This window comes from Vigna radiata, unplaced genomic scaffold, assembly GCF_000741045.1.
Source record: "Vigna radiata var. radiata cultivar VC1973A unplaced genomic scaffold, Vradiata_ver6 scaffold_134, whole genome shotgun sequence".
Lineage (NCBI taxonomy): Eukaryota > Viridiplantae > Streptophyta > Magnoliopsida > Fabales > Fabaceae > Vigna > Vigna radiata.
This window is the reverse complement of record NW_014543261.1, coordinates 329,130-350,761: the sequence shown is the minus strand read 5'-3', so window position 1 is coordinate 350,761 and position 21,632 is coordinate 329,130. Positions and strand designations below refer to the sequence as shown.

The 21,632-nt window shown below is 34.6% G+C and overlaps 2 protein-coding genes across 4 annotated transcripts in view; both read left to right on the top strand.

Annotated features, from left to right (window-relative positions):
* The window catches only part of LOC106753623, a 31,801-nt gene extending 18,890 nt beyond the window's left edge, over nucleotides 1-12,911 (top strand). For 2 of the 3 annotated variants that reach the window (XM_022777556.1, XM_014635447.2), the window contains exons 6-13: nucleotides 220-440; nucleotides 2,140-2,411; nucleotides 2,913-5,937; nucleotides 6,018-6,147; nucleotides 6,375-6,898; nucleotides 6,994-7,905; nucleotides 11,717-11,896; nucleotides 12,428-12,911. In XM_022777556.1, coding sequence (XP_022633277.1) covers nucleotides 220-440; nucleotides 2,140-2,411; nucleotides 2,913-5,937; nucleotides 6,018-6,147; nucleotides 6,375-6,898; nucleotides 6,994-7,905; nucleotides 11,717-11,896; nucleotides 12,428-12,625 — 5,462 coding nt within the window. In that variant the 3' untranslated portion in view covers nucleotides 12,626-12,911. The remainder of the gene's footprint in view (nucleotides 1-219; nucleotides 441-2,139; nucleotides 2,412-2,912; nucleotides 5,938-6,017; nucleotides 6,148-6,374; nucleotides 6,899-6,993; nucleotides 7,906-11,716; nucleotides 11,897-12,427) is intronic. The other variant, XM_014635449.2, reaches the window with a different exon arrangement.
* Nucleotides 12,912-13,978: 1,067 nt separating this feature from the next.
* On the top strand, nucleotides 13,979-15,810 carry LOC106753579 (isoliquiritigenin 2'-O-methyltransferase). The gene is made up of 4 exons (XM_014635401.2): nucleotides 13,979-14,573; nucleotides 14,879-15,195; nucleotides 15,302-15,366; nucleotides 15,467-15,810. The coding sequence occupies exons 1-4, from the start codon at nucleotides 14,164-14,166 to the stop codon at nucleotides 15,764-15,766; spliced, it is 1,092 nt and encodes a 363-aa protein (XP_014490887.1). The 5' UTR covers nucleotides 13,979-14,163; the 3' UTR covers nucleotides 15,767-15,810.
* The last annotated feature ends 5,822 nt before the right edge of the window (nucleotides 15,811-21,632 follow it).

Sequence of the window (21,632 nt, the reverse complement as noted above, 5' to 3'; positions counted from 1 at the left end):
CTATGCTTCAAGATTGGAAAGCCTTTTGGTATCAGTATCCTTGATTTAAGTTTATTTTAATATGCATTTTCGTAGTGTTACTTTTGTACTTCTCCCCTATGTGGAGTATTTTTTTATAAAATAAAAGTTCATAAGTATTCTCTTATTTAATTTTGAAATCTAATAGCCAAATTCCTATACAATTGTAGAACATGAAGTTGTTTACTCTTGAGGTTTCAGGTAATGATCTGATTCAACGATTTTGTGATCAATTTAGTCCAATGCTCATTGAGCAGACTGACTTGTGGTCATTAGCTGATTCTACCATTATTCGGATGCCTTTATCATTTGATTGCTTGAAGGATGGACCTGACCTTGGATCAAACAGGATAAGGCATATTATTGACATATTTATGAAGCATGGATCTAGAGCTCTCCTGTTTCTGAAGTCAGTTTTACAGGTAAATTTACTACTGTTCTATTCTTCATGCAGCAAGGCAGAACAAATGGGATTTAACAGGTTGAAATTAGATTTTCTTTGGGATTCCGAATAGAACTTGGGGAATTAAATCTTCACATGGAATCAGGTTTAATGCGTTTCAAACAAAAAGTTTGAACAATGTGGTTGAATTTTCCAAACTTTTCCAAACTAAATGCGTGGAGATTGCTTGGGACCATAAAGAGGGATGAAGTTTACAAACCAAACCAGATTCCTCCTAAGTAATAAACCAAAGAGGTTGCTCTATGTAAACTTTTTTTTCAAGATTGCCATGTAGAAAAGCATCTTAATATGTAAATGATGAAGAGGCTATTGAAGAATGACTACCAACAACCGCAAAACTCGCAAAGCATGAACGGCTTGCTCGAATACTAACTTAAGAAAGTATGAGAAAAAGAGCTTAAGAGATTGATTATCTCTTATCTGATTAAAAAAATACATTAGGAATATCTGGATAATTAATGCTAACTAGAACAACCTCTCACACACTCAAAACAAACAAAAGAATAATGAAAGAATGGAATTGAACGAAAGAATTTCTTTTATTGATGGTAATATCTGAATAAACAAAAGTAAACAATAATTGGGAACATAACCTCTTTCAATTACTTTTGGAGCATAACCTCCCTCACAAGACAATAATGTCTGTCACAAATTCAATAATCAAAAGCATACCCTAACAATAGAATCTAACTCTATTTATAATAATTATTTCCCGCTTATCCTAAACTGAATATTTCTCTAAGATATATCCTTATTTACGGTAAATATCTTATACTGAATATTTCCCTAGGATACATCCTTGTCTACTGTAAGTATCTTATATTGAATATTTTCCTAGGATATATTCTTATTTACTATAATTATTTCTAAATGTTTCTCGCCTATCCTAACTGTTGTCCCAGTTAGGATAGTTACTCTTCAACCGATCGGCTCCAGCTCCTGTTCGGCTTTGCTTCCTCTTGCACCCTACTGTTCGGCTCAAGCTCTTCATCGCCTTCCACTGTTCGACTTGACCTTTCCATGCCTTCCATCGTTTTGCTTGACCTCTCCCTACCTTTCATCGTTCAGCTTGCTTCCCCTTGCCTCCTACTATTCGGCTCTAGCTCTTCACCGCCTTTCACCGTTTGGCTAGACCTCTCCACACCTTCCACTGTTCGGCTTTTACGATCAATACCGTTCGGCCTCACTTCCCTCTTACCTTTCTTCTCCTTCTCATATACTTTCCAATCCTTATCATTACCTCCCACCTTATACCCTAACAACAACTCTAGGTATTTAATGCTAACAACTCATATGTACAGCTACTAACACCTACACCAAATACCAACTACATATATTTAATACATATTGTAACAAATACTAATTACATGGCTAATTAACTGTTTAACTACAGGTCTGATCAAGGACTACTTTTTTAGGGAAGAAATAGTCAAGGAGTAATTATGATTCTTGGTGCATGTGCATGTGTCTATTTATATATATGGATGGCTTATCTCTATTATTGAACTCATTCTCATCTACTATTATTAGAAAATTGTTCATACAAAACACCTGTATACTTAATATGTCTTACTTGTAATTGCTACCATATGAGAGGACTCTTGTCTGGAAGATTTTCATGATTCTATTGAGCCAGAGTGAAATTGCATTTCTTCTAGGTATCCATATCAACGTGGGAAGAAGGAGATTCTAATCCAAGGCGGAATTTTTCTATAAGCATTGACCCATCATCTTCTATTTTGAGGAATCCATTTTCTGAAAAGAAATGGAGAAAGTTTCAATTATCAAGAATATTTAGCAGCTCCAATGCGATGATAAAGATGCATGTAATTGATGTGAATTTATATTCAGAAGGAACTACAGTCATTGATAGATGGCTTGTTGCACTCAGCTTGGGTTCTGGGCAAACAAGAAATATGGCTCTTGATCGGTATGGTTTTATTTAAATTGCATGGATGTCAAAAACTCATGTTGATGTCTTACAATAACTTCTGTATAATCTGTGTCAATGCTCTACAATAGCTTGGTTGCCATTTTCCTTTTATTAACTTGAAAACCTTTTTACTTATCGATGGCTCAGTTTGAGGATGCATCTAGCACTTTTTCTCTCTAAAATACAAAATAGCCATAGAAAACACAAGTTTATGAATGTGGGAGCTATTTTCCATGGTTTCTTTATTTCTTGCAAAAAACTCGGCTTTCCACATTGCTTCTTTGTCTTGATCTTAAGGGATGGTTTATAGTGAAGCTTTTTCATTCTTTATTCCTCTTTTTCAGTTAGAGTTGGAAGGACAGTGAACAAGTCTTAGTTTATATTGAAACTCATTCAAGAGTAATGATTGAACTTTTATGTTCCGTATTTTATGTATATCTCATGAAAGTTTTGTTTTGTTTGGTAATATCTATCAAAATTCCATTTTTTTCTGTTCAGGAGGTATCTTGCATACAACTTGACTCCCGTTGCTGGAATAGCTGCACTTATATCCAGCAATGGCTATCATGCCAATGATTGCTCAAGGAGCTCAATTATGGCCCCTCTTCCTTTGTCTGGTTGTATAAACTTACCTGTCACTATCATAGGTTGTTTTCTTGTGTGTCACAATAGGGGTCGTTATCTCTTTAAATACCAAGACAGAGGGGCTTCTACTGAGGGACACTTTGATGCCGGAAATCAATTAATTGAATCTTGGAACAGAGAGGTGATGTCTTGTGTATGTGATTCCTATATTGAAATGGTTTTGGAGATTCAGAAGCTAAGAAGAGACATTCCAAGCTCATTATTTGATTCGAGTGCCTATTCTGCAATCAGTCGCTCTTTGAAGGCTTATGGAGATCAAATCTACTCCTTCTGGCCTCGATCTTGTGAGAGGCAAGTTCTGATTGATCAACAAGCTAATCACGATGACAACCCTCCAAGTCCACCAAGAGTTGTTCTTAAAGCAGACTGGGAATGCCTTAAAGATCGGGTAATACATCCATTTTATTCTCGTATAGTTGACCTTCCAGTATGGCAGCTGTACTCAGGAAATTTGGTCAAGGCTGATGAAGGCATGTTTCTTGCACAGCCAGGGAATGGATTGATTGGTAATTTGCTTCCAGCTACAGTTTGCAGCTTTGTAAAGGAGCATTATCCTGTATTTTCAGTACCGTGGGAATTGGTGACTGAAATCCAAGCTATTGGTTTTTCAGTACGAGAAATTAGACCTAAAATGGTTAGGGATCTCCTAAAGGTTTCTTCAAAACCATTTACTCTGCGATCAGTTGACACGTATATAGATGTTCTTGAATATTGCTTGTCTGATTTTCAGAAAACAGAGTCATCCACCTCAGCCAAAGATAATGATCCTGATACTTCCAATGCTTTTTCCCGAGAAATTGATTTCCACAGAATCACTTCTTTTCAGCGTAATATTCCAGGCTCCACTAGTCGGGGAGAAGCCAGTTCTGGAGATGCATTGGAAATGATGACAAGTTTAGGGAAGGCTTTATTTGATTTTGGTCGGGGTGTTGTTGAGGACATCGGTAGATCAGGAGCACCTGGGGCTTACAGTAATGCTACGACTTCCATTGGTCAAAGTAGGGACCAAAAGTTCATATTAATTGCTTCAGAACTCAAAGGCTTACCATTTCCAACTGGAACTAGCAATTTAAAAAAGTTGGGCTTAAATGAACTTTGGATTGGGAATAAAGAGCAACAGTCATTGATGCTTCCCTTGGGAGACAAATTTATTCATCCTAAACTAATAGACAGGCCTCTCTTAGGTGGCATATTTTCTAATTTTACCCTCCAGTCTCTATTAAAGCTGCAAAACTTCTCCCTTAATTTACTGGCCAATCATATGAAACAAATTTTCCATGAAGATTGGGTGAACCACGTAATGGGATCGAATATGGCTCCATGGCTTTCTTGGGAGAAACTTCCTAGTTCTGGAAGTCAAGGGGGTCCTTCACCTGAATGGATTAGAACATTTTGGAAAAGTTTTAGGGGCTCAACAGAAGAATTATCCCTCTTCTCTGATTGGCCCCTAATTCCGGCATTTCTTGGTAGGCCAGTCTTGTGCCGTGTTAGAGAGCGGCATCTGGTATTCATTCCTCCTCTTTTGGAGCACTCAAATTCGACAAGCGGGATTTCAGAAAGTGAATCTGCTGAAAGTTATGTGAGTGGTGTTAGGGTGCCAAGGGATAATACTTCTGAAACTGACTCAGCAGAGTCCTATATTTCAGCTTTTGAAAGATTCAAAACCAATTATCCTTGGTTATTGCCAATGTTAAACCAGTGTAACATACCCGTATTTGATGAGGCATTTATCGATTGTGCTGCTTCAAGCAATTGTTTTTCTATGTCTGGTCAATCTTTGGGCCATGTCATTGCATCCAAACTTGTGGCAGCTAAGCAAGCTGGGTATTTCACTGAACCAACTAATCTCTCAACTTCAAATTGCGATGCACTTTTTTCACTCTTTTCTGATGAATTCTTCTCCAGTGACTTTCACTATACCCGTGAACAAATTGAAGCTTTGCGTTCTATCCCAATATATAAAACAGTTGTCGGTTCTTATACTAAGTTGCAAGGTCAAGATCAATGCATGATCCCTTCAAATTCATTTTTAAAGCCATATGATGAGCGTTGTCTTTCGTGTGCCACTGATTCAAATGAAAGTTCATTTCTTCGAGCCCTTGGAGTGCTGGAGTTGCATGATAAACAGATCTTAGTACGCTTTGGCTTACCCGGCTTTGAAAGAAAATCTCAGAATGAGCAGGAGGAAATATTAATACATATTTTTAAAAATTGGCATGATCTTCAATCAGATCAGCTGGTGGTTGAAGCTTTGAAAGAAACTAAGTTTGTTAGAAATTCTGATGAGTTTTCGACAGATCTGTTGAAACCATTGGATTTATTTGATCCTGGTGATGCCATCTTAATCTCAATATTCTTTGGTGAGAGAAGAAAATTTCCTGGAGAAAGGTTCAACACAGATGGGTGGCTTCGAATACTAAGGAAACTTGGGCTTCGGACTGCTACGGAGGTAGAGGTAATAATTGAATGTGCCAAAAGAGTTGAGTTTCTTGGAATTGAGTGCATGAAATCAGGTGATTTGGATGATTTTGAGACAGACATAATAAACAGTCATTCTGAAGTTTCACCAGAGGTGTGGGCATTAGGAGGTTCTGTAATTGAATTTGTTTTCTCCAACTTTGCTCTTTTCTTTAGCAACAACTTCTGTGATCTTCTTAGCAAGATTGCATGTGTACCTGCTGAACTGGGGTTTCCTAGTATCGGTTGCAAGAGGGTGCTTGCTTCGTATAATGAAGCTATTTTGTCTAAAGATTGGCCTCTGGCTTGGAGTTGTGCTCCCATTCTTTCCAAACAACATACTGTTCCTCCAGAGTACTCGTGGGGGCCTCTGCATCTACGGAGTCCTCCTGCTTTTTGTACAGTTTTGAAGCACTTGCAAGTAAAAATGATACTTTTGGTTTATGTTTTATATTACATTACTTACCTACACGTATTTTATGCTAGCTTTCTTTTTCCCAGGTAATTGGGAGAAATGGAGGGGAAGACACTCTTGCTCATTGGCCCATTGCTTCAGGAATGAACATTGAGGAATGTACCTGCGAGATTTTGAAATATTTAGACAAAATTTGGGGTTCACTTTCTTCCTCAGGTTCTTCTCTATTCCCATGTTATTCCATTTTTGCTAAGGGTTGAGTAGAAAGGGTGTGACTGATATATTTTTTGTATTTACCTCTGATTCTTCTTACTCAATGCACTTAATATATGACCAATTGGCTTACCATATTTCTGTGAACCTCCAATCATTCTCTGTTAATTTGATTAAGCAGGTTTACTTAGGTTGCTACATGGAATTTCTAATTACTTGTGGTATTGCAGATGTGGCAGAGCTGTGCAAAGTGGCATTTCTTCCTGTTGCAAATGGAACGCGCCTCGTGACTGCTGATGCTCTTTTTGCTCGTCTGATGATAAATTTGTCTCCATTTGCTTTTGAGCTTCCTACTGTATATCTCCCATTTGTAAAGATTCTTAAAGATTTGGGACTCCAGGACATGTTAACACTCTCTGCTGCAAAGGGTCTTCTATTACATCTTCAGAAAGCTTGTGGATATCAGCGACTAAACCCCAATGAGCTCCGTGCAGTGATGGAAATTTTGAATTTCATCTGTGATCAAATTGTCGAGGGGAACACATTGAATGGGTCAAACTGGAAATCAGAAGCCATAGTTCCAGATGATGGCTGCAGACTTGTTCATTCAGGATCCTGTGTCTATGTAGATTCTTATGGTTCTCGATATGTAAAATGTATTGATACTTCCAGAATTAGATTTGTTCATGCAGATCTTCCTGAGAGAGTATGTATCATGCTCGGCATCAAAAAATTGTCTGATATTGTCGTAGAGGTAGCAAGATTTCAGGAGCATTTTCCTATTTATTGTTATCTAACTTTTGTCTGCTATAGGCTTTTACTTACTGGAATATTTCTGTTTGGTTACAGGAACTAGACGAGAATCACGCACTACAGACTTTGGATTCTCTGGGGTCTGTTTTACTGGTGACCCTCAAACAGAAGTTATCGAGCAAGTCTCTTCAAACTGCTGTCTGGACCATTGTTAAAAGCATGGGAAGTTACATTCCTGCATTCAATAGTTTTTCATTAGATACAATAGAATGCTTATTGAACTCTACTGCAGAAAAGATGCAATTTGTTAAGTGTCTTAAAACAAAATTTCTGCTATTGCCCAATTTAGTAGATGTTACACGTGCAGGCAAAGATTTTACCATCCCTGGGTGGAAGAATGATTCTGCACATCAAACACTTTATTTTTTGAACCAATCAAGATCCTGTATTCTAGTTGCTGAACCACCAACTTATATTTCCCTTTTTGATCTCATTGCCATTATAGTCAGTCAGGTATTAGGCTCTCCAATCATATTGCCTGTTGGGCCCTTATTTGGTTGTCCTGAAGGATCTGAGATTGCTGTTGTTAATGTTTTAAAACTATGCTCTGATAAGAAAGAAGTTGAACCTATAAATGGGAGTAGCAATATGGTTGGCAAGGAAATATTGCCACAGGATGCACGTCTTGTGCAGTTCCATCCACTGAGGCCCTTTTATTCTGGTGAAATAGTAGCTTGGCGGTCTCAACAAGGTGAAAAGCTGAAGTATGGTAGGGTTTGGGAAGATGTTAGACCATCTGCAGGTCAAGCTCTGTACAGAATTAAAATTGAAGTTGCGCAGGGGGATACACAATCTTTCCTTTCGTCACAAGTATTTTCATTTAAAAGTGTATCAGCTAGTAGTCCTCTAAAAGAAACACTGGTGCATGATAGCCCTTTATTGAGTAGTAACATTCCCAATGTTGATTTCCCAGAGAGCTCCTCAGGAAGCGGAAAAAGCTACTCTCAGGTTTATCTCTTGAAACTTGTCACTAATTACTAGTACCATGTATTGTAAATTTGCATTTATTACAGGCATTGCAATTTGTGATCCATCCTGTCCTTTCCATTAACTCATGAATAATGTGTCAGCAAATGAGAGATATTTTTGGAGCTTTTAAGGTTGGGATGAAACCAAAAGCTTGTAATTAAGAAACTTTTCTTGTTTAGTTTATGGCTTATGCTCAATGCTATCTACCTTTAACTGTTGCATATCTTGTTACCATTTAAAAATAAGCATTCTGTTAGGTTTCTTGGTGACAAGAAACTTTGGTGACAAGAAACCTAAGCTCTATATCAGTTTAAGGAAAACAACACAGATTTAACACCAACATAAACCTTAAGAGTTCTATCAATACTCCCGGGGACCTGAACAACCTTGTCCACACGGTTAAAGTCAGGAAATTGGTCCTTAATTGTCCCTTCATCTTCCCATGTGGCACCTTTAGAACCACCCTCCTTCCATTCAATGAGAAGCTGTTGGATTGATATCCTTGTAAGAAATGCTACTTGCGGTCCAAAACCATGAGGGGAACACAACTTGGCTCCTTATATTGTAGTTCCACCGGAAGGTCCTTCTCCACATGCTGGTTTAAGCTGTGAAACATTGAAAACTGGATATATTCTCGCTATTTCGAGTAATTGCAGTTGGAAGCCCACTGGGCCTACTTGCTTAAGAACTTGGAAAGGACCGTAGTATCTAGGTACAAGTTTTAGGTGTAATCTAGCATGCATAAACATGTGTCTATGTGGTCTTATCTTTAAAAACACCTAATCCCCAACCACAATCGAGGATGGTCTCCTCTTCCTGTTAGCAAACTTCACCATGTGTTCTTGTGCTCGGCTAAGGTGAAACTTTAACTATTTGAGAGCCTCACCTTTGTCCTGGAGGTCATATGCCACAACCTCTATTGTTGTTTCTTTCGATACAAAACGTGACAAGGTAGGAGGTGCTCTTCCATACACTATTTCAAAGGTTGTGCACTTTGCTGACCTTTGAAAATTGGTATTATACCAATATTCAGCCCATGGTAAGACAATACTCCAAGTTTTAGGTTGTTTTGAACTAAAACATCTCAAATATGTTTCTAAAGTCGTGTTCAACACCTCAGTTTGACCATCTGTTTTAGGATGCTAAGTTGTGCTCATCAATAATCTGATGCCTTGAAGACTAAACAATTCTTTCCAGAATAAACTCATAAAAGTAGGATCTCAGTCACTATGATAGAGGATGGAATCCTATGCAACTTCACCACTTCCTTCACAAAAACTTCAACTATGGATATGGCCAAATAGGGATGTTTTAAGGGAATGAAATGCCCATATTTGTTTAACCTATCAACCACCATTAGTACAACATCATACCTTTAGATTTGGGAAACCCCATAATAAAATCCAGACTTATGTCCTCCCATATAGCCTGTGGAATAGGTAAAGGTTGTAGCAACCCTTGGAGTGATGAGGCCAAGTACTTATGTTGTTGGTACACCAGACAAGTTGCAACAAAATCTATAACATCCTTCTTCATGCCTATCCAATACAAAGTTTGTGCCAACTTCCTCTATGTTCTACAAAAGCCCGAATGACCCCTCTATGTTTGTGACATGGAATTCTACAATCAATCTCTGAATCCACCCAGATTGAGCCAAAAGAACTAACCTTCCTTTGTAGTGCAACCTGTCAATTTCCATTGTGAAATTTGGATGAGAACCAAGATCTGATTCTAAACCACACTTGATCTTTTGCAAAGTTGGATCTTGTTGTACTTCCCCAGACCTCCTGAAAATGTTGCCAGAATGGTCTTGAAATCCCCTTAAATTCTAATTCTTCTGCCTCTTAATCTTCCAACTTCCGTGACTGCCACTCTATTAGACATCCTTTATCTATATTCAATTTCAAATTCATAACCCAAAAGCTTGGCCAACCAATTCTGTTGATTCTTGCTCCAATAAATATCTCAAACTTTTTTGATCCATATGCACCATAAATTTGTCTTAGCAAATATGGCCTCCAATGTTGTATAGACAATACTAAAGCTATTAGTTCCTTCTCATAGATCGACTTTGAGAGGGAAGAATCATTTAAGGCCTTGATAAAATAAGCAATGGGCCTTTGATTATGTGACAACACAATCTTTATCCCTTGGCCTGAAGCATCACATTCCACATGAAAAGTCTAGGAGAAATTTGGTAAAGCTAAGATCGGGGCAGTGGTAATGGTGGTTTTGAGAGCATTCATGGTTGTCAAACCCTTGGAACTCCATTCAAACTGTGCCTTTCTTAAGAGATTTGTCAAAGGTTTAGCTATCTTCCCATAAACCTCCTATAGTACCTTGTGAGCCCAAGAAATCCCCTAAGGGCCTTGATATTTTGTGGATCTGGCCACTCTCAAACGACCTCGACCTTTTCAGGATCCATATCCACCCCCTTGTTCGAGATAACATGCCCTAAGTACCTAATTTGACTTTTTGCAAACTAACACTTCTTGTTGGCAAAACATTGTTGATGCCATAATGTTTAAAGGACTTGCTTGAGATGTTCTTTATGCTCCTCCCAAGATTTGCTATAAATTAATATGTCATCAAAGAAAACTAACACACTTCCTCAAAAAAACTCTTTAATATCGTGTTCATCACATTAAAAGGTTGTTGAAGCATTGGATAGCCCAAATGACATCACCAAAAATTCATAATGGCCCTGATGTGTGCAAAAAGTTGTCTTTGGAATGTCTCCTTCCATTGATTTGGTGATATCCAGCCTTCGAATCCACCATAGAAAAATAATTAGCCCCATTTAACTCATCCAATAACTCTTCTATAACTGGAATGGGAAATTTGTCTAGAATAGTAACCTTGTTCAAAGCCCTATAATCAATACAAAATCTCCAAGTGCCATCTCTTTTCTTTACTAGGATAATCAGACTGGAATATGGGCTATTACTTGGCTTGGTTATCCTTGAACCCAACATTTCTGCCACTTGCTTTTCAATCTCTGTTTTCAACAGATGAGGATATCTATAAGGCCTCACATTTATTGGGTCCACGCCAGTTTTGATAGGAATTTGGTGGTTCAATTGTCTATTTGGATGTAACTCCTTTGGTTCAGTAAAAATTTCTTCAAAATCTTCCAGAATCGCATCTCATTCTACCCTCTGTTTTGGGGTTAATTGTTTCTTTTCATTAAGCCTCCCCTCCAACTCAACACTTCCCATACTCCACACCAAAGACACCAATTCAATCCTGGTCTCTTTCAATAAGGCCTCAGTTGAAACAACACTTTTAGTTAGGGTGGGATCCCTTATTATCCTCACCTCCCTCTTTCCATTGCACTCATTCTACTCTCCATGCCTCTTCATTTCTTGGATCCAACAAGTCAGACCAAATTGTTAAGTTTCTTGATGACAGGAAACCAAAGCTCTATATCAGTTTAAGGAAAACATAACAGATTTTACATCAACAAGGTAAGTAAGTGTTTTATTGGAATGAAAAACAGAAAACATTCAACTACATTCAAGGGAAGAAGTTCCCTTTACACAGGGCAGAACCTGTTACAAAATAAAATACCCACCACTAACCTCCATACACCCTCCCCCTTAAAAGACAACCAAAATTCAGTCCCTCCTAACTGCCTAACCCCCTTCTCTCCTTACTAGTAACTTCTATGTTTAATTTCTGCCTTTGTTCCTAACATAAACCTTGAGAGTTCTATCACATTCTGTTGGTTCATTTTGTATTGCTCATGTCAATTTTCTTAAATGAATGAGAAGTATCTTCTTGTGAATAGGTGCAGCCTGTGAGAGAGCAGTCTGGCAAGGTTTCATCTGCGGAACTGGTGCAGGCAGTCAATGAAATACTGTCTGCTGCTGGGATCAAAATGGATGTGGAGAAGCAGGCTCTACTTCAAAGAACATTAAATTTGCAAGAAAATCTAAGAGAGTCTCAGGCAGCTCTTGTGTTAGAGCAGGTTGGTGATTTTAATTTTTAGTTCGATGATTTCATAGCCTCGTTGTGTTATACCATTATTAATATTTTTCTTTCTGAATGGTAATTTGCCGTGTTGGCGTTCTAATTTCACGATCATTTGAAAACTCTGTATGGTTTATTTGAGTATGTCATACAAACCCGTTGTTAGTTTGACGCATCACACTTGAAACTTTTGATATCTTAAATATAGGTTTCGTGCTGGAAATTTTTGGATATCCACTTACGAAATCCTCCTTAAACTTATCTACCAACGATTTTCTTACATATGTATGTATTGGTGCAGTCAGATATTACAAGGGACAAAAGTGTATCCATTTTTAATTATCAATTGAAGCAATGAAAAATCTATCTATGCTGCATTACAGTTGTATAAGCTTTGGGGATAGTTTTACTTTTATAGCGTAGGACACAGTAATGATTGAACTAAAGTAGGTACCTTGATGCTTTGTAATGCATATCTCTTAGTGTTAACCTTTATGATAAGTTTGAAATAACATTATACATTGTACAGGAAAAGGTTGAAAGGGCAACAAAAGAAGCTGATACAGCGAAAGCAGCATGGGTTTGTCGGATTTGTCTGAGTTCTGAGGTTGATATAACGATAGTTCCTTGTGGTCACGTATTGTGTCGTAGATGTTCTTCTGCAGTGTCGAGATGTCCCTTTTGCCGGCTTCAGGTTACAAAAGCTATCAGAATTTATCGTCCATAATTTCTCCATTGCTTTCTGGACACCGTCAGATTTCCATTCGCCAATTATTAATATTTCAAATGATTAATTGGCTGCATTGGACTCTGACGTGAATATCATCTTCTTTTGTGATGGAGCCCCAAAAATGGGTACGGTTGGTTTTTTTTCTGTATATTGGCCTCAATGAAAAAAAGGTTTTGTCAATTACCCTGTTCCTTTCAACTATTCTCACATTTTTTATTTGAAAAACCAAGTTAACTCAACACACTTTTTTATTTTATTAATAAGACATGATTGCTTGTGTTAACATCAATTATAACAATAACATTAATGTGAGTGAGAGTAATCTCTAAATAAAAACTTATAATAAGACAAAAATTAAAAATTTCATAACATGTTAAAACTTCCTTTTTATTTTACTTATTTTCATAGTGACTACTTTCATGAAAAGCTTTAAAAATATTTATAATAATATGGATCACTTATCTAAAAATTATTTAAATAACTCAATTTAAGAATCACACAGTTTACCTTTTAATTTTGTTTATCTATCACAATTACAATAATCCATTAAACCTAATTTTTCTTATATTCTGAATAAATTGTTTTTTAAAATTACTTCTTGAAATATGGTTTTTAGCCTTTATGAACATATATTTCCCCCATAATAATATCTTTTTCATTTCAATCTCTAATAACATTATATATGTTATATGTTTATATTAGATTATTTATGATAACATCGTCAAAAAAAGTTTTAATTATAAGTATATATATAAAATAGTAATCTAATATCAACATATTAACTTAAAGTTGAGATTGAATTGAATTGAATTGAAAAAAAAGAAATTAACATAAAACTTTGAAACCAAAATAAAAATCAAACAAGTAATTAAGTTTCTTTTTTTTTTTTCACATCAAACAAACCGTTAGACCTAAAAGTCAAAGGTGAATTAAAATATATCTCAAACTTCACCTATGTCATTGAAATGGGTTAAATTTTTCATTTTTACAAATAAAGATATGTCCAAAATACATTTGTCTAATTAAAAGAGATTTAAATCTACATAATTTACTTTTTTCATAACACCATTAATAAAAACCGTATACTGTAAGTACAACATCACCAACATACTTAATATTCGAAGTACCAAATGGACCATAGAAAAATAGTCAACACCTACCAAAAGAAAAGTGATACTTAGATAGCAGCCTCATGCACGAGCCTTCTTATCCCACCAACCCATCAACTATATAAAAACAATTATTATAAGGCATTTATATGGTAAGAGTACATTAGATATTACTATACCCTTTTAATTTTTTGAACTTTTATTTCAATACAATAATAAAGTTCGCTGTTAATATTTTTAAAATATTTTTTTATAATTAAAGTTTTAAGTTTTATATTATATTAACATATTTTAGTCAAAGAGTTTGATCAACCTGAATTCAAAACTTATATTCCAACATTGAAGATGACAGAGTGTACATCTGATTATGTCTATATAAACATGAGAAATTTAAACAAAGTAGAAAACAACTAAAAAACAGAGAGAATGGGTTCTAACTCCAAGGAAGTAGAAAAGGTGGATGATGCATACCGTTCTGCTGTGCTGCTGTGTTTCAGCAGAGTCCTCCCTGCAATTCTAAACGCTGCTATAGACATCAATTTGTTTGATGTCATAGCAAAGGCAAAGGGTTCTTCCGATGACTCAAGTTTTTCTGCTTCTGAGATTGCTTCTTTGCTTCCAAATCAACACCCACAATTGGCTAATAGGCTTGAAAGAATGTTGCCACTCTTGGTCAGTTACTCTCTTTTACGTTGCTCTATTCGCACCAATCAAGATGGTAAGAGAGAAAGAGTTTATTCTCTCACACCAGTTGGACAATACTTTGCTTATGATCATCAAGGAATCTCTCTCGCCCCACTCTCAACCTTACTTCATCGCGGATTTCATGACCTTTGGTAATTATTAGATATATTATCTTTATATATTGTTTTGTTGAAAGTTTTACATCAACTAGAGATAAAGACAAATTATAATATATAACCAGGTGCAAACAAGGGAGATCATACATAGTTTTTATTATATTCAACTAATGTTATGGTTTTTTTGTAATTTTCCATTGAAAGACTCGTGATTAAGTAGTAATTATCATACTTCTGTCTTTTGAATAATTAAGTTACAACCAGTTTTCATGAATTAAACCTGTTGTAGTATTGCAGTCATGACTTTTCATAAGCTTTAACGTTGTTTGTGCTCTTAATAGGAAGGATGCAAAAGGAGCATTTCTGGACCCTAATTGCAGTAACCATTTTGAGAGTGTCTTTGGAATGCTGTCATATCAATATATGGAGAAAGATGCAGAGTTGAACCAAATGTTCTACAAAGCAATGGCTCATGCCGGTCCAATAGAAGTGAAAAGAGTACTCAAAGTATATAAAGGATTTGAGGGGTTGTCAACACTGGTTGATGTAGGAGGTGGAGTAGGAGAGACCCTGAAACTCATTCTCTCTGCATACCCTTCAATCAAAGGAATTAACTTTGATTTACCTCAGATGATTCAAGATGCACCTCCTCATCCAGGTACATTTATACTAATTTCTCTTTCTCTATATATAAAGAGGTTACAAATATTTTATAAGTTTGTGAAAATTTTCAATCAGCAAGTTAACACTCATTCTGCATGAAGGTGTGGAGCATGTGGGAGGAGATATGTTTGAAAGTGTTCCAAGTGGGGATGCCATTTTAGTGAAGGTTGGTGCATTACATAGAGTTTAATTTTGTATTTTGAAAAGTTCAATGTACTGTATAAAATTTCTAATCACATTTTCTTCTTTGGTTTTGGTGATTTCAGTCTATATGTCACAACTGGGCAGATGAAGATTGTATAAAATTTTTAAGAAACTGTCACAAAGCTTTGCCAGCACATGGGAAAGTGATTGTTTTAGATTATATAATTCAAGAGATTCCTGATTCAAGTGATGCATCTAAACATAGTACTATTGTGGACAATCACATGCTTTTAGCACATGGAGGGAGGGAAAGAACTGAGAGTGAATTTGAGAACTTGTGCAAGAGCTCTGGTTTTTTCAAGTTTCGTGTTGCATGTAATGACATATCAGCTACTGTGGGAGTGATGGAGTTCTATAAGTAGAGCTTTTCTTAATATATTTTTTATGCAGAATAGATTTTGGAACAGAAATTAGTATATGCAAGCAATCTTGAATAAGAAAGTTCTGGAAAAGTTATTGTAGCAATTTAATAAAGTGGCATGTAATATTTGACTGTTAAAAATTGATCAGAACTACAACTATATGTTAATCGTGTTATTGATAAAGAACATATATAGCATAATGTTACTAAAGAATATTTACCTTTCTTTTAACACGTTAAAAATTACTGATTTAAGTTGTCCAACAAATTTTACTAATATATTTTGTGACAATCTTATTAATTTTTTAAATAAATGATTTTTTTTATTATAATTTGATTAAAGATAAACATTATTTATCTTTAAGAAATAAGAAATTAAAGTACATCATAAGAAATAAATCTTTAATAGTAAAAGAAATTAAAACTCATGATTTATCTTTTATGATTAGGTTTAAATATGATTTTATTTTATATATTCAAACCTAATTTTTATGTTTAATAAGAAAACCACATCATATAACATCACACTTTTAGCATGTTACACTAATAAAACAAATTTATCTCAAATTATGGATATAATATAAATATAGTTATAAAAAAAATCATAATGATAAATATATTTTAAACAATTAAGGATAAATATTAGAAGGTCAAGAAAAATACTTTGTTACATCACTCTCTTCCACTGTAGATGTTTCAATATATATCTCTCATTTACTTATATTAATAAGATGATCATCGAAAAAGAAACAATCATAGATATAAGAAACACAAAAAGAAATAACAGAATAAGTTAATGTGAAAAAGAGTTTTCATAAACAAACTAATGTGCAAAAGAGTTTTTATAAACAATTAAATCATCTAGATACACACAAAATAAGCTACTTGAAAATATAAATAGTACCAAAACATCTAATAACATGTTAAATTTCATCACACAACTTTCACACGTTCATACATGAAATCAAACTCTTCTAGACTCATTTTATCTAAATATGTACACTTGAGTCAGTTTTATGAAGCCATGCACTTGTGGTGATAATCGACCACTCTACCGAGCTCCATTCACAAGACCACTCTACTGACCCTCATGTCACTCTCACCAACTAACCATTCTCCTCTACATGAACATGGAAGGTTAGTAGAGTTTAGGATAACTTCAAATGATAGAATAATCCTTACCTTAATGCATTACTGTTTCGATTGAATTGGTTCGAGGGTCGGTCGTCCTTCCTTACTCTGCTCTCTTTTGATTGTCCAATCCTCTCCGAGAATGCAATCCATTCCGATGGATTCTTGACCTGCAAAAGACACTCTGACGCTCAAGTCAGATATGTTTCATAAAAATGTTTCTATTTTATTAGGATAGATAAATGTGTCTTTACCTGGACATCAATAGTATATTTATAGGACTTGTGACAATCAAACCCATTGATTAACCATTAATGTAGTATATTTTTAGACAATCAAATCCAATAATCAATTCATTAGTATTGTATGTTTGTAAAGTGTAAGACATTCTCATCCATTAATACCTACTAATATATCGGTTAACTATCCATAAATGACCGTTAACTCTGATCGGTATATTTTGTATAGTACACATAAAAGGATAATGATATTTGAACAACATTTTTTTTAACAACATTTAAACATCGTCTACGTGTCATTCTGTGATTGGTCCAAAATTACTTCACAATCAATAATAATAATTATAAATTACTCCATAATCAATAATAATAATTATAAACATCAACATGAACCAATAACAGAATGACACGTAAACGATGTTTAAATATTATTAAAAAAATGTTATTCAAATATCATTATCCTACATAAAATGCTCATATCCATTAACAATTTTATTATCATCACAATATCATACATTCCATACATATTTGTCCATAAATCTATCAACCAATCTCATCAAAACTTCATAAACTAGCTACCATTTTAACATCCTATCAATACAAGTGTAGACTCTAGAGTTGAGAATTAAATAAGGATGGCAAAAAAAAAAGTGTAATAGAGGATATCTATAAGGTAAAATCTCTAATATATGGATACCTTTAATAAGTAATAGGTATGATAATTTTAATTACCAGCTTATTGATAGGATGAGTATAGCTACATAGTATAAACTTGTGAACACTCATTACCTTTTAATTATTGATACTGAATTTTATTTGAGTATTTTAAGATTATTAGTGAGAGAAATATTAATCATTAAGTTATTTAGCATTTGATTTAAATATTTAATTTTTTTTACTAAACTTATGAAAATGGAGTTAATTTAAAAAAGATAAACTTTTTAAAACTTATATTTAGTATGTTTTTAAAACGTGAGTAATAAAAAATATGTTTGTAAATGGATAGGTAATAAGTAAAGAAGATATATATGTTTGAATTGGTGAAAAAGAAAAGAAGGAAATGTTAAAGAATATATATATATATATATATATATATATATATATATATATATATATATATATATATATATATATATATGGTTGTTATATAGAGTGTTGAGAAAGTCTGGTTTTATTATATTGCGTCTTGGAGTCATTCAAACAATACATATTACTTTCATCTATCAAGAAATTCTAATCCTTTTTCTTTGCAGTGGAAGAAGTTCTACATATCATCTCTTTCTCTTTCTATTTCTACACTAACTCACCAATTCTCCTATCTCTCTCTCTCGAGGTATCTCTTTCTTTGAGTTTTCTCTTTTGTTGTTAATTTGCATCAGGTTTTTTTTACTGAAATTTATTATTAATATTGTTCTATATTGAGTCAACCCTGTCAATTTTTAAACTTTCTTTTCCCAATTTTATATGAAAAGTATTATATAAGAAACAAGATCTTTATTTGACATTCCATTATCCATTATCAAATCACCTCAAGATTACTAAATTTCTATAAGTAAGTTTGCCATCTTATGTTCCATTCTTAAATTAGTTTGATATCATTCTAACATTATTACTACAAATCTTATGTCTGGTTGAGTATATATTGATCTGAGCATATATATATATATATATATATTACATTCAACAATATACGCATAAGAAAAATGCTTCAATTTGTTTTTGTTCCAATTAATTTTTATGTTCTTACATCTAGTTTATGTTCTTTTGCAGATTTTAAATCCTAATTTCTGTTTGACAACCTCAAACGTTCAGGTGTCTTATATTGGTTTTCTTATCAATCCACAATAAAAAAAAAGGTATCTTAGAAATCAGAAAATTGTAAAATCATAACACATATAACCTAGATACGGACAAAACTTACATAGATAATGTAATAAATGTATGTATATTTATACCAGGTGTCATTATATTTTACTTCCTCTTCCTTCTTTTTATAATAATTAGCACATACAAACATACAAAAGGTTTCCATGTTTAAAGTTTTGGATACCCAATGAGTTTTCGCTTTTGTTGTTAATTTGAATGAGGTACCGAGTTTTCTCTTTTGTCTCCTTTCTAAACAACGATTTTATCACTTGTTGTCTTAAATCTCTATTTAATGTTACTTCTTGTTGTTTTTCTACCATAATCATGAACTTCGTCATTTTGTTGCTTTTTTTCATTGTCATTTATCACAACAATTATGTGAACACTCACTATTGCTAAAGATACAAGTAAAAAGAACCTAATGAACCTTGCATTTTTAGTTTCAACAATTCTCCTACTATGATTAAGACAACAAAACTTATACCCCTTTTATTATTTTCTTTTTGGATAATCAATGAAAGATCTATTGATTGTTCTTACATATAGTTTCTGTTCTTGCAGATTTTAAATCCTAATTTCTGTTTGACACCCCTAACTTTCGGGTGTCTTATATTGGTTCTCCTATCAATTCACAATCAAAGAGGTATATGTTAAGAATCACTTTACTAGAAATCTTGTTTAACAAATACATGGTTATTTTTTCAAAGCATGCATCTATGACTATTTTCCAAAGCTTGCATCCATAAATAGAAAGTATTTGAAATGAATTGATTTGATAATTGGATTACACTAGTATAAATATACAAATTGATAACTCAATTTGAAAGAGTTAAAAGGAAATAAACTATACCAATTTAATATCAATTATTGTAATATCAATTATAATAATTGATATTGTAATATCAATTATAATAATTGATATTTTAATATCAATTATTATAATATCAATCATTGATATCAATCATAATAATTGATATTTTAATATCAATTATTGTAATATCAATAATTGATATCAATCATAATAATTGATATTTTAATATCAATTATTATAATATCAATAATAATAAATGATATTTAACACTGTCAATTAAATTAAATAAAGAGAAAGTAAATATATAAAAAGTAGCTAATAAAGACTAATTATTACAATTTAAAACTAATTATTGTAATTGATATCCTCCCGCAAGTTGGACGATCTGGAAGAGAGATGCAACTTGGACAATAATGAGTCAAACCGAGGATGAAGCAGAGGCTTTGTGAGTATGTCTGCAAGTTGATCATCAGTAGACACAAAGGAAACCCGAAACTTGCCTTTTTGGACATTTTCACGAACAAAATGATAGGCTAAGGCTATATGTTTCATCCGAGAGTGAAAAACAGGATTAACACTCAGAGTTGTGGCACCAAGATTGTCACAATAAATAGCTGGATTGGTTGTGGGCATGTGACCAAGTTCAGTGAACAAGGATAAGACCCATAGAAGTTAACTGGCTGTGTCAGCCAAGGCTTTGTATTCTGCTTCAGTTGAGGAACGAGCAACAGAGCGTTGTTTTTGGGAGCTCCAAGAGATGGGAGTGCTACCAAGATACAACAAATAACCAGTGGTAGAGATATAATCATCCTTATCACCCGCCCAATCTGCATCGGAGTAAGCATGAAATGTTAGTGGAGCAGTTGCCGAGATGAAGATACCTTTGTTGCAAGAGCCCGTCAAATAACGGAGCACCCATTTGAGGGCAGACCAATGTGTCGTTTTGGGATGTTGCATGAACTGCGCAAGTTTGTTGGTGCTAAAGGCGATGTCCGGAGACTTAAGTATTGAAGACTTCCCACGAGTGCACGATACTCAGTTGGGTAAGGTAGGAGATCACCTGAATCCTTGAGTAATTGAGCATTGGCAGACAAGGGAGTGGATGCTGGTTTGGTGTTAGCCATGCTTGATTTATGAAGAAGATCAGTGATGTATTTCCTTTGTGAAAGAAATAGTCCTGTAGGGAAGGAATTACTTCGACGCCCAAGAAATAGTTAAGACAACCAAGGTCTTTCAGTGAAAATGATGTCATCAATGATGTAGTGTGGAACCTGATGTCATCAACATATACTAATAAATATAGTGTGGAACCTGATTTTTGATAGATGAAGAGAGATGCATCCGCAGTTGAATTGACAAAGCCAAGAGAGAGTAAAAACACTCGAAGCTCTGTATACCAGGCACGAGGTGCTTGCTTTAGCCCATAGAGTGCCTTTTTGAGGCGGCAAACATGATCAGGGAAACTTTTGTTGACAAAACCAGGGGGTTGGAGCATGAAAACTTCCTCTTTGAGCGTCCCTTGAAGAAATGCATTGTTGACATCAAGTTGGCGAATGGACCATCCTTGATGAACTGCAAGAGTGAGGACAATGTGAATGGTGACCGGTTTAACTACCAGACTGAATGTCTCTGTATAGTCCCAACCAGGGCGTCGGTGAAAACCTTTGGCGACTAGACGAGCCTTGTACCGATCAATTGAGCCATCCGGGTGTTTTTTGATTCGAAAAACCCATTTGCAGCCAACCAAATTTTGAGTAGAGGACCGACTGACAAGTTCCCAAGTGTTGTTGCGGTGTAAGGCGTCAAACTCAGCTTGCATG

What these genes read in the sequence shown, in the direction of transcription:
- LOC106753579 (XM_014635401.2), top strand. Translation starts at nt 14,164, where the DNA reads ATGGGTTCTAACTCCAAGGAAGTAGAAAAGGTGGATGATGCATACCGT. An exon ending in CGCGGATTTCATGACCTTTG is followed by an intron (nt 14,574 to 14,878) that starts GTAATTATTAGA and finishes TGCTCTTAATAG; the next exon opens with GAAGGATGCAAAAGGAGCAT. An exon ending in AGATGCACCTCCTCATCCAG is followed by an intron (nt 15,196 to 15,301) that starts GTACATTTATAC and finishes TTCTGCATGAAG; the next exon opens with GTGTGGAGCATGTGGGAGGA.